General features: G+C 46.6%; 1 protein-coding gene across 1 annotated transcript; it reads left to right on the top strand.

The window, feature by feature from the left end:
* Window positions 1-4,384: 4,384 nt before the first annotated feature.
* Window positions 4,385-11,800, top strand: onecutl (one cut domain, family member, like). Its single transcript, XM_063198207.1, has 2 exons — window positions 4,385-5,567; window positions 11,475-11,800. The coding sequence occupies exons 1-2, from the start codon at window positions 4,385-4,387 to the stop codon at window positions 11,798-11,800; spliced, it is 1,509 nt and encodes a 502-aa protein (XP_063054277.1).
* Window positions 11,801-12,669: the final 869 nt, after the last annotated feature.

The raw sequence follows: 12,669 nt of genomic DNA on the forward strand, positions 1-12,669 counted from the left end.
ACAGTAATAAGCCTACACGTTGAGGCAAATACATGACATTTATTTTGATGAAAAAAAAAATAAAACCCTTTCATTACAGTTTGACGTCCAATGTAGGGCCTAAGCCTTTTACGCACGAAGAACTGTCACGCTGAAACATCAGTACACATCTGTAGATGTTTTCATGTCTCTGTCCATAAGCCAGTTAGCCTAAATACCCTCTCTATACCTTTGAAAAATATATCCCCCTCTATGGAAAATGTGTTGCTTTAAGATTTCGCTATTAGGCGGAAATGTGCCCAAGAATGCCATTTCCTAGAGATGTTGGAGAACTTTTTCACCTTTATAAATAAATGTATGTGGGGACCTTGACTTATTTTTGTCTACAAACATATGCTTTTTGAAATTATTATTATTTTTATTAGCCTATGTTTATCATTATATTCCATCGCAAATCCATTTATTGTATTAGTGGGGAAAATGTATTCACGGAATATTGAAAATGCTTTTGCTGTTGCATTTGCTGCTTTGTGGGTAGCCACTGCTGTAAACTCACGACCAAATGAAATTAATTGAGGTATTGATTATTTTCATGTGGACAGATTTTTTTTCTACAGGCACCCTGAAGCTGGATAACAGGCCCAATATTGATCTGTGTTGGCGGTTGAATATGCATGTATTTTTCCTTCATGCATTCATGCGTTTGCGATTCCTGTAATTTGTTCAACTCTGAAAACAACAGGAGCAGATATGAATAAGAGTAAAAGTACATGCTTGTTAAAGTTTTATGAAACTAATGGCAATAAGAACATTGCTTGCATGTGCGAAATGTTACTATGTCTATAGATTTATCATATGTCATTTTTTGAGCAATAGACATAAGCCTTATAAAACAAAATGGCCTATTTTCAACTATAAATGACTGTGTTTGAATGGCCATATTTATAATAATTATACAGGCTTAACCATATATTATAAACCTATATTCATATATAAAACATAATGGGCTAATCAGACATCAGACAAAGTGAATTAATGTATTTTTTTTTTGCTGCACATGAACATATTATTTCTAAAGGAATGGACACTTGTGTTTTGTGGACATAATTAGGGCCTAATAAAATAAAATGCCACTTAACGATAAAAGATGTGTGATGAGTCCTCTGTTCATGAAGCGTGTGTGCATTTTAATTAGGCTTATAGCACTAGATACCCAAACTAGACCCAAACAAGATACCCAAACTGATGACGATATTTAAAGGCCTTTCTTTTCGAAATAACCCATGAAATAATACTAAGGCCTTCTTTCTGTAAAGGGGTGGCAAATAGCAGGCTACCCTTCAATACAATGGTTATTATTACTAAGCAAATCTACAGCGTCTGTAAAGACAAACACCCCGAACACACTGCAATAACATTGCATTACATTTAGCCGACGCCTTTGACCAAAGCGTCAAGACATCTGCAAACACTTCATCGAGAAAACAACGTGGAACTATGGATTTCAGCCCTGCGTTCTGTTCGCGGAGATAAAGGCCCAATAAGCCACATGGTTTACAAAACATTAACCTAGTGCGCATTATCATTATCATTGTCATTATTAACAACAATAGGGCCTATTATTATTAGTATTATTATTATTATTATTATTATTATTATTATTATTATTATTATCCTATTGCTATATTATGTGATATTGCTGTTGTAGGCCTATAATTAGGCTATTTCATCTAATACCAGGGGATATGAGGCTATGGGAATGGCCAGTGGGCAAGCAAAAACGTTATGGGCAAAGAGCAGTTCAATTAAGAAGAGCCGTTTGTGGTTAAACGTTAAATTTGGGATTTGCGTCATGGGTTGCATAGGGTCGCAGTAGCCTAAGAACCGACATGTGGTGGCCCTTCTTTAACTTGACATCAGGTGGGCTTCAAGTCTTTTGTATGTTAGCTGATCACCTTTGAAAACTGACGCTAAAATACAACATGGACTAGGTTTAGGCATATGCACAATCTGAGAACTGAACGAGGCAACTGGAAACAGGATGTCAATGCAGGTAAGACGCATCCTTATTATCAGAGTTTGTGGCCAGCCGCGGTTTTCACTCGCAACTCTCCAGGCACAGAAAGTGAACTCTCACCTCGACCCCCTAAAAGAGCGCCCCCACCACCACCACTACCACCTTTTTTTTTTTTTTTTAAACCACTGACCATTTTACCTCCAGCTACTCGCCATGCATCTTTGCTTCCCTCCCCTCCATCCAGCCATTCTTGCCACAGATCGATAGGGCAGCATCTGCTGCGGGAGCACAGTGGTCCCATGCCGCACACGGATTTTTCTCCTCTCCTCTCCAAACGGCGAATAGCTCATCTTTGAAAATTAAACTGACAGTCTGCTATGCTTAGCATGCCATGCATCCACCGCGCGCAGCACGTCGCCACACCATGCGCTCCCTAAAAAAAGCGAAGTTAAATAAAAGGATATGCAGAAGTGGATTAAAAAAAAAATGTTTATAGGTCAGGTGGTGGGCTTTATGAAAGGGTCGCACGCGCGCATTTTGAATGAATGGCCTCATTGATCCTGTTTAGCACCTCTTAGATTGAAGTGCACAATCTGGTGTCCTCAGGCCCACTCAAGCGCAGTTCGAGAGAAGTAATAAAGTGGATCCTCTCGCCAAAAGACAAAAGATAGGCATCGGCACACCACGAATGAATCCATCCATATTAATGGAATTTCAAGAACCTGCAGGTCTGGCGACATACCTTTCACATATCTAGATAGCTGCAGTTTTATTGAGGAATTCCAAATCCTTTTTTTGGTCTGACAAAATCCACATACCCAAACAATATATATTTTATCAAGCATTATGCTATAACACACAGGAGGACTTGGCTGAATATGTAGGCTAGGATAGCTTATGCCAGAGGACAGGGCTGAATATGTAGGCTAGGGTAGCTTATGCCAGATATTTCATTTCCATAAAAGCATGCAGTGACTCCGAAACTGGAAAGAATAAGTAGACCTAATGTAGGCCTATGTATAACTTTGAATTATAGGCTACGAATGTCAGACAATTATATGGGGAAACGGATTTAAACATGACTAAATCACCTGATGGATATACTATATTTTTATCCCCAAAATAAATAATTTAATAGCGTACTGCTACACAACACCGTTAGGCTACACCAAACCAAAGTAATCACGGCAGAGTGTCCACCGCGTTGGTTAAAATTCGTGTCCCTCGTTTCCCGAGTCCAGACGAAGCGAATGGGTTAATTGGAGTTGGAGATTCATTGCACATCTGTCAGATTTTAGACCCGTGACGTAGGCGACCAGTGTGAGCAGGAGGAGAGGAGAAAGAGTTGCAGGGTGAATCGATGAAGTGGCAGAGAGGAGAAGGTGGAGGAAAATTACAGGCGGTGATAACAGAGAACACGGGGAGGCTTTTAGTGGGGAAAGTGTGCACTCTTACGAGGAAGTGGACGAAAGAAAAAGCGACAATTTAGAAAATCACCGGGTTTTGGACCTCACATTTTCACCATGTTGAATCCTCGATCCATCTGACGACCAATTGGCTGAACCTTCGCGGACACGAGCGAGCCGTGTGGCTGGAGACAGACAACAGTACGGATAAGGGAGATGCGGAGGACTGATACGTGATCTGCTGATTTAGAGAAAATCCGACGGCACATATTTACACGTCATACAATCTTTCTTTCTGCAACGTTTTGTGGTCTTATTTTCATCAACATTGCCACCGTTTCCAGCGACGCTGTGATTAGCCTGCGCCGTATTGTGCAGTAAGTAACCCATCCTTACGCATGTTATTGTTAAGTGATTGGAGCTAAAAGCTATTTAATCAAGTCGTCAGAGCGTCAGTAAACAATCAAGTGTTGTTATTTGTAGCACTGTATAAAACATGTGATTATTTTTCGTAACGGCATAGCCATTATTTAGAGCGAGAATCAACATGCATACGGCGATTACCATATTCATCAGTTGAACTTCCAGATAGTTTGAGAGGTTGAGTGTTTTGGGTTAAAGGTTCTGTGTAGTGCTATGAAATCTCGTGAAAGCCTCTCACAGGTTGCCTGATACACAATTTCTTTGGTTTCGTTCGGCAGGCTGCCAGCTGGAGGCTTCCTTACCAAAGACAATGATGCTGAAGGATACAGAGTAATTGATTGTTCTCACCGACTATTCCATGCCCACAGAAAACTTTCACAGTCTCAAACCTGATACAGTAGATACTTGAATATTTCTGGGATTCTGTGGACTAAACATTAATAACAACAACACAACAAAACCAAACAAAAAAAAAACGTTACAGGGAATACTCGTTTTGGCAACAAGGGAAGCTGAGCAACCCCCACAACCCCAAGCCCTCCCCAGAACCTGCATCACAATGAATGGAGATATGGGAGAGATGTCTATACACAGCCATGTCGAGCTGGCTCACACGCAGGACGGTAGGGACATGCTCCACACCAGGGATCTCTCGGCAGCCTTCCCCAGGCCCCCGCTGGGTGACTCCCTCATGTCCCTGGACCCGGAGCCCAGGCACCCGCCCGGCTTCGACCCCTCCATGTCCGGCCTGGGCGGCTACGGCGGCCGGGAAACCCCCATCAGCGAGGGCAGCACATACACCACCCTGACCCCGCTCCAGCCCTTTGACGACAAGTTCCACCACCACCACCACCACCACCCGCACCCCCACCACCCCTGCCTGCCCGTCAGCAACGTCATCGGGAGCTTCACCCTGATGAGGGAGGACAGGGGCCTGGGGGGCAACTTCTACAACCCCTACGGCAAAGACCTGGGCATGACCCACTCGCCACCCTCTGCCGCCCCTGGGCTCGAGACGGGCATGCACGGCTACAGCAGCCTGGGCGCTGCCACGCAGGGTGCCCACAGTGCTCCAATGCTCTCTGGTGCCCACGACATGCACCTCGGCGGCGCCAGCGGTGCCGTCAGCATCAGTGGTGCTGCCACCACCACCAGCAGTGGCATCTACTGCCGGACGCCCGATTTCGGGCGCGAGATGTCCCCTCCTATGCTACACGCCGACACCGGCTTGGGCCACCACCAGCATCACCACCACCACCAGCTCAACAAAATGGACGCCCTCTCGCACCACCAGCACACGGCCGCCTACCACCCGCACCTCTACCCCCAGCACTACCAGCACCACCTCTCCAGCCCCCAGGCCTCCAAGGTGCGGGACTTCCACCCCACCGGCTCCTCCTCCCTCCCAGGCGATGCAGGCATGCTTTCCGGGTCACAGAGCGGCATGTGCTCCCCACCTGGTGCTGGAGGAACCATCGGCGGTGGTAGTGGCGGTGGTGGCGGCGAGGAGCTCAACACCAAAGACGTGGCCCAGCGCATCATCACCGAGCTGAAGCGCTACAGCATCCCGCAGGCCATCTTCGCAGAGAGGGTGCTGTCGCGCTCGCAGGGCACCCTGTCGGACCTGCTGCGCAACCCCAAGCCCTGGGGAAAGCTCAAGTCGGGCCGTGAGACCTTCAAGAGGATGTCCCGCTGGCTCCAGGAACCTGAGTTCCAGCGCATGACGTCCTTGAGACTGGAAGGTGAGACACAAGACAGCAACTGACTCCTCCTCACCTTGTCTCGTCCCATCTCGGATGGTTATTTTCAGGTGGTAGCTGGATACGGAGAGAGAGAGAGAGAGAGACAGAGAGACTCACATAGAGAGAAAGAGAAATAGACAAAGAGACAGGGACAGTATGACTGGCTCCTAATGTTTTATCCTTGGTGAGAGAGAGAGAGAGAGAGCGAGAGAGAGAGACAGACAGACAGACAGACAGACAGACAGACAGACAGACAGACAGACAGACAGACAGACAGACAGAGACAGGAACATAAATAGACACAGAGAGAGGCAGCATGGCTGGCTCCTCGTGTTTTATCCTTGACTAGCAAGAGAGAGATAGAGGGAGACCTAAGGAAATGGAGGAAATTGACTCTGGGTCCTTTGATTCACGCCTAAGTGGGCAGCCTAGTGGCGGATGGCCTGAGGTCAAACCTCGGCCCATTGTTCAGACTGGCAGTAGTGGTGTAGGCTTAGGTTAGGCCAAGTCTTTGGCAGCTGATTGCTATAAATGTTTGAATGCATTTCAGATGAACCAGGATGGATGCGTACACGACTTGTGTTTGAATCTCTTGCCTTTCTGTCTGCTTCTGTCTGCCTGTCTTTATCTATCTGACTGATTGTCTGTCTGTCTGGCTGTCTGTCTTCCTCAAGCTTTTCTGTCTCTCTCTCTGTCTGTCTGTCTGTCTGTCTGTCTGTCTGTCTGTGTCTGTCTCTCTGAGGATAAACTACTGTACTAGTTACGCCACTGTGCAGATTACTAAGTGTTAAATACTGATTTTGTAGTAATGTGGTGTTTTTCTCATGGCTTTATCATCACTGCCACTGGTATTCAAATTAATCGTTAAGGAAGGTACAGTATTAACAGAGTCTCTAGCATCCAAAGCTCAGGCCCTCTGCACCAAACACTAGGCTGTGGTGTTGTGTTTCAGTCACAATAAGGTACATACTGTATTTGTTTGCAGAGGGAACAGAACAAGGCAATCATGCGCTGACAGCAACCTGATATTTTGCAAGGGGGCTGTGTGCATTGTAATGTTGTGACACAGTCGGGGATGAAAATCTATCAGGGAAAACTGCTGTGTATGACACTGCAACCGAGATGCACGGAAACAAATATGTACTAAATAAGCTGTGTTACTCTCAAAATATGTCAATATGCGTGCCAGCTGTCATTTTTTTTCTATATATCACATCATGTTTTTCATGGAATCGGGTAAACAGGCTCCATTTTCTAATCATGAAAATGTTTAATGAAGCAGGTGATCACCCACGCACGCACACACACACACACACACACACACACACACACACACACACACAACACAACACAACACAACACAACACACAGTCTGATAGAAAATATCTGGTTGTGGCCATTGTTTCTCAGAGCAGCCATCAGAGAAGATCCTGTGTGTATTTTCAACGAAGTAGTGGGCGTGGGCTCATCTGGAGCAGACAGATGTGTGTGTGCATATGTGTGTGTGTGTGTGCGTGTGTGTATGTGTGCGTGTGTGTGTATGTGTGTACATAAGTGTGTGTAGGCACTGTGCAAGGTTTCCAGACACCATGTGTTGTTTGTATGGGACCGTGTGTATGTACATCCTGATGACGACGCGAGGAGAGGCGAGGCGAGGCGGGGGCTAAGTGGTGCTACTCTGGTCTACATAACCTACTTTCCATGAGGGTTGGCTTTTTTCCTGGCCAGCCCCCTTTTGTTTAATTACCAGCGCGTATTGATTTCCTTGGGAAAGAACTGCTGCTTGGCCAGCATGCAAGCTCCCACACGTCAGGAAATCGAGGCAACGAAAATTAGAATGCACGGCACCCCGCGCTTCCTCTCCTAGGCATCTCTTAAGTCCCCCTACAGCCCAACACAACCCCCCCCCCCGCCCCCCCCCTCCAGATGATTCAGCCGAACATGCAAGTCCCTGACGGACAAGAAGCGTGGTGGTGGCGGGTTTATCCTGTTTTTTTTCCCCCTCTTTTTTTAATTACGAGATATTTTCCAGGGGGTATTGATTAGGTAAGCGTTTAGATTGCGATTGGAGCTTGCGATGTGAATGGGCTTGTTGTCAGCTGATCCTGTGTGTTATAAAACGTGTTCCATGTGGCAAGCTGCTGTGATGTTTGTAGGTTTTTTCGGTTTTATGATTTTTTCCCCCCCTTTGCTAGAAATGGAGGGAAAGCCCTATGCAGTGAAACGAGCTGTGTGCTCATCTTCTTTTATGCGATAATGCATCGCTCTGTATTGGGCGTGTGTCAGCTCCATCCTTTTGAATGGTGTGCTATGGTACGGTCGGTCATAGGGAGAAAAAACGAGGGGGAGATCGGGCTATTAAGGGGAGATCATTGCCTGGCTCTCGATGTACTCAGGCAGAAGAGTGAGTTTTATGATAACCACTAAAAAAAGCTGAGAACCTCTTCAGACCTAAAACCCAGCCAAAGAGGCACGGGCTTAAGTGCTAACCCTAGTCCGTCCTAGAAACCCCCCCCCCCCCCCCACCCCCACCCCCCCACACACACACACACACACACACACACACACACACACACACACACACCACCTGGAAAAGAAAAGAAAAATGACACCATCCAACCAATCCCGTAAATGGCAAAATCAGTGCATGTTTTTAAAGGGAACGAGCAGCAGAGCCAGACATGACGTGGTCGACCCCACTTAGCTGGACGAAAAAAGCCAAACCGCATAAACGCGTACATACACACACACATAAAAAAACAAAATCTGCGTCCTTTTCTCTCTCTCTTTCTCTCTCTTTTCTCTCTCCTCTCTCCTCTCTCTGCCGCCTTCCCCCCTCGCTGCTGCACCGGCGCTGAAAGGGTTAAAGCAGGCTCTGTGGGTCGAGGAGTCTGAGCAGCGCAGATTTAATCAATAATTTCTATCAGCCCCTGGCCCAAGGAATCAGTGGGGGGTGGGCCAGAGCTGGGGGAGCCTGGGAGGGGGGTAGGCAGGGGAGGAGGGGGGTGGGGTGGGCGATCGAGGGGTGGGAGGAGGGATGGAGGTGGTTGTGGTGGTGAGTAGAGGTGGGGGTGCAGTGGTAGTGATGGTGGTGGTGTGGGATGGGGTAGGATGGTGGAGAAAGACGATGAAGAGGAGGAGGAGTAGAAGGAGAAGAAGAAGAAGAAGAAGGGAGATGCTGTTGGGTGTGGGGTGTGTGTGGGGGGGGGTAGATGGGGCAGCGGGGTGCTCAGATGCTGGGGGGCAGGGAAAGGGCTTTCTATCACGTTTCAGCAACATAAGACAGGGACATACATCACGATTAGGAGGTGTTCCCACGATCACGAAGGAACTCTGCGGGGGAATATTTATGTATCTGAGAGTGGCCGGCCTGCGCGGATTTATGGCGTAGTAATCTCCAGCCTTTTACACATGATTACAATGTAAGGAAGCATTTACTTAATGGCGTCGTGTTATGATTGCAAGAAGGAAGGGAAGGGAGGCGTGCATGCGTGTGTGTGTGTGTGTGTGTGTGTGTGTGTGTGTGTGTGTGTGTGTGTGTGTGTGTGTGTGTGTGTGTGTGTGTGTGTGTGTGTGTGGTGTGTGTGTTCCTAGTGAAGGGACGCAGATAGGGAAGAAGATGTAGGACAAGGTGTTCACCTTTCTTGCAAAAATGTGACACTAAAACATTGAGTACTTTCACACATCCCAGCGTTAACTCAACACTTAGAGAGTCATGTTTTTTACATCATCTGGATTGTATTGGTCCCAGAGTACTCTCTATGGTAAACTTAACACTTCATTATTCACTGTGTATTCAGTTTTGCTGTTGTTTGTGCATCCTATGACTGTAATGCACTCTGAAATGTGCGACCTGTTTAACCAATGAGTTTGACCACAATTGTGCAGGAGAGGTGCTGTTACTTATTGTATTACCACATTGGAGCCTTCTTGCACAGAGTTAGTCTTCTGACAGTGTGGTCACACAAACAATGGAGGAATGTGTGCTTCTGGCTATTTTCATGCCTCATGTAGGCCATTTTCTATGGAAATGTTACGTAATTCATGTCTTGTGTGTGTGTAGTCAGTTCTGAGTGTAGTTATATTGTCGTCAGTCAACATCAGTGGGTACCTGTATTGTCTCAAAGATGTAATATGAAATGCTTTCTCTTGCATACAATCAATGAAAGCTCAAGCAAAAAACATTAACAAATTAATGTTTGGGATCCAAGTGCTCGTCTCTGAGAAATGAGAAATGACCATTTACAAGAGACCATTTCTGGCCTGTAATGAAACACACACACACACACACACACACACACACACACACACACACACACACACACACACACACACACACACACACACACACACACACACACACACACACACACACACACACACACACACACACACGCAAAGTCTTTAAAAAAATCACCATGTGCCAACAAAACCTTCACTTGCGTGCACAAGACACTGTCTTTAGTGTTGTGTGTGGGTTTGGCGTCAAGCAAGCAAGCAAGCAAGCAGTAACATTCGTGGGCAGGCAATGTTGATGATTACGGTCGGCTGGATCATGACGGCACGGTGTTTATAGAACAGGGCTCTCTGGTTTCACAAGGGCCTCATGTGACACTGGTCAATAGGAGCGATGATGGAAGGAGGATAGTGTTTAACACTCATCTGAATCATCCCTCCGTGAAGCAATTCCTCACTGGATGTTTTCATAGCTCGGTTATTTAAAACGCTGCACGCCCGCCCCTCAACACGACCTTCCTTTTTGCATTGAGACAGACAGTTACTGATAGATAGATAGATAGATAGATAGATAGATAGATAGATAGATAGATAGATAGATAGATAGATAGATAGATAGATAGAGTCAGGGGCGCTGCTAACATTTTTGGGCTGCATGAAAGATTCAAAATTTGGGCCCCCAAAATGACAAATTATGTTATCAGCATCCTTTAGGGGCCCTGCCAGTGCTGTCGGGCCCTTAGAATCTGTAACACCTCCCCCCCCCCCCACGGCATGATAGATAGATAGATAGATAGATAGATAGATAGATAGATAGATAGATAGATAGATAGATAGATAGATAGATAGACAGACAGACAGACAGACAGACAGACAGACAGACAGATAAGATGTCTAGCTGGATGTATGAACAGGTGGATGGTTTCACTTAATGTGTCCTGTTTGCAAATGTATACCATTGCATACCGCTCCAGCAGTGGGAGCACTGTAATAGTCACTGGACTAAGTCTTAACTACCGTCGTACCACAGTAGTATAACATTACACATAGTCTTTAGTAATACATTACCACTTGGTCATCGCTTTACTGGTAACAGCAAATTTACAACAGGCAGCGTAATGTTTAAATTCATTCATTTTTTACTACAAACAAACTGCATCATAATGTACTTGCAGTTTAGGCAGTATAATGTATATTCCTAGTAGTATGGGGTAAGGAATTGCAGACATGGTGGTGCTTCAACCTTCGAAGGAGTACGGTTACACGTGTGTGTGATTACAACATGGGAGGAATGTAGAATTCTAGAAAAGGGAAAATGATGAATTCACTCCTCAGAGGGTTAAATTGTGCACACCCCTCTGTAATCAATGCCTCACTAAACCATCTCGCTCTCTCTGTCATTCCCACCCCCCTTGTGCCTGCCCTGTACCTCTCTCCCCCCCCACTCCTTCATTCCTCCTCTCTTCCATCCTTACTCCCCCCATCTCTCCACCAACCCATCCTTCCTCCTCTTCTCCATCCTTCGTCCTCTGTTCCTCCTATCTCCTCCCTCTACCATCCTCCCTTCCAACTCTCCTCCCACTCTCCCACTCCCTCCCTCCTCCACCCTTCCAATCCTTCCTCCACCCCCCCCCCCCCTCTCTCTCTCCCTCCCTCTGTCCCTCCATCCAGCCTGCAAGCGTAAAGAGGCGGAGCAGAGCAAGCTGGAGCGCAACCAGGGCCCCAAGCGCACGCGGCTGGTGTTCACCGACCTGCAGCGCCGCACACTGATGGCCATCTTCCGGGAGAACCACCGGCCCTCCAAGGAGCTGCAGATCACCATCTCGCAGCAGCTGGGCCTGGAGCTCAGCACCGTCAGCAACTTCTTCATGAACGCCCGGCGCCGCAACCTCAGCAAGTGGACGGCCGCCGGCGAGGGGGACGGTGGGAGGCCCTCGTCCACCGGCTCCTCCGGATCCAGCGCCTCCTCCTCGGCCATCTCCTGCAGCACCGCGTGAGACCCCCCCCCGCGTGATTGGCCAGCGGGGGCCCGCCACTCAAGCTGTGGCGGCCAATCAGTTGGGCAGCAGAGTGAGAGTGAGACAGCAAGAGAGAGAGAGAGAGGGGTTGCATCTCAAAGATGGAGGCTCGGTTGTCGAGGGGCCGTGAGGTAGCTATGGATTTACGTAGATGATTTATTTTATTTATTTTTGACGTGAATGTGTGTGTGAGTTAGCGTACATTTTCAGGACACTTTCAAACCAAAGTTTATTGTCCTTTGTGGACAGGGGTGATAACTGAATGTGTTGATATAAGAGCCTGCATTTGTGTGGTTTTAATGGAGGTGCCATGCCTAAGGGACATCAAGGTGGCATGGCCTCCTTTTCAGGCATGACGTTTTTGTAAAAATAATAATAATAATAATAATAATCTGCTTGATTTCAGCTGGGTTCAACACCAGGCAAAAAAAATGCAGAACCTAACTAAGTTATACTTAAAAATCCCAAGGAGTCCATTTTTACTGCTCTTAAGTTGACTTCTTTTTTTAAAATGTCATTCCCTTGCTTAAAAGACTCATAACATGACATGATGATGTCATTCTGCATTTAGCCTGGGTGAGGCTATGATTTTACCCCTTTACAATAATGATGGATGCAGACGTGTTGCTTATTTTCCCAAAGAGAGGACTATTTTGTTGCGATACTCTTCTGCCTGAGGACTGAAAGTGGAGATATTATGTAAGTGGCTTCACCTCCAGGTTTCAGTAGAAGCATCCGATATAGGTGTGACGATATAGGTCATCTCTGGTGCAGAAAGATGAAGATGTTCTGGGAAGCTTTTTGCACCCAAAAAAATCCTTTGGTTTTTTTTATACGACCCTTTTTTT

The sequence above is a fragment of the Engraulis encrasicolus genome, chromosome 5 (genome assembly GCF_034702125.1).
Source record: "Engraulis encrasicolus isolate BLACKSEA-1 chromosome 5, IST_EnEncr_1.0, whole genome shotgun sequence".
In the NCBI taxonomy this organism is placed as follows: Eukaryota; Metazoa; Chordata; class Actinopteri; order Clupeiformes; family Engraulidae; genus Engraulis; species Engraulis encrasicolus.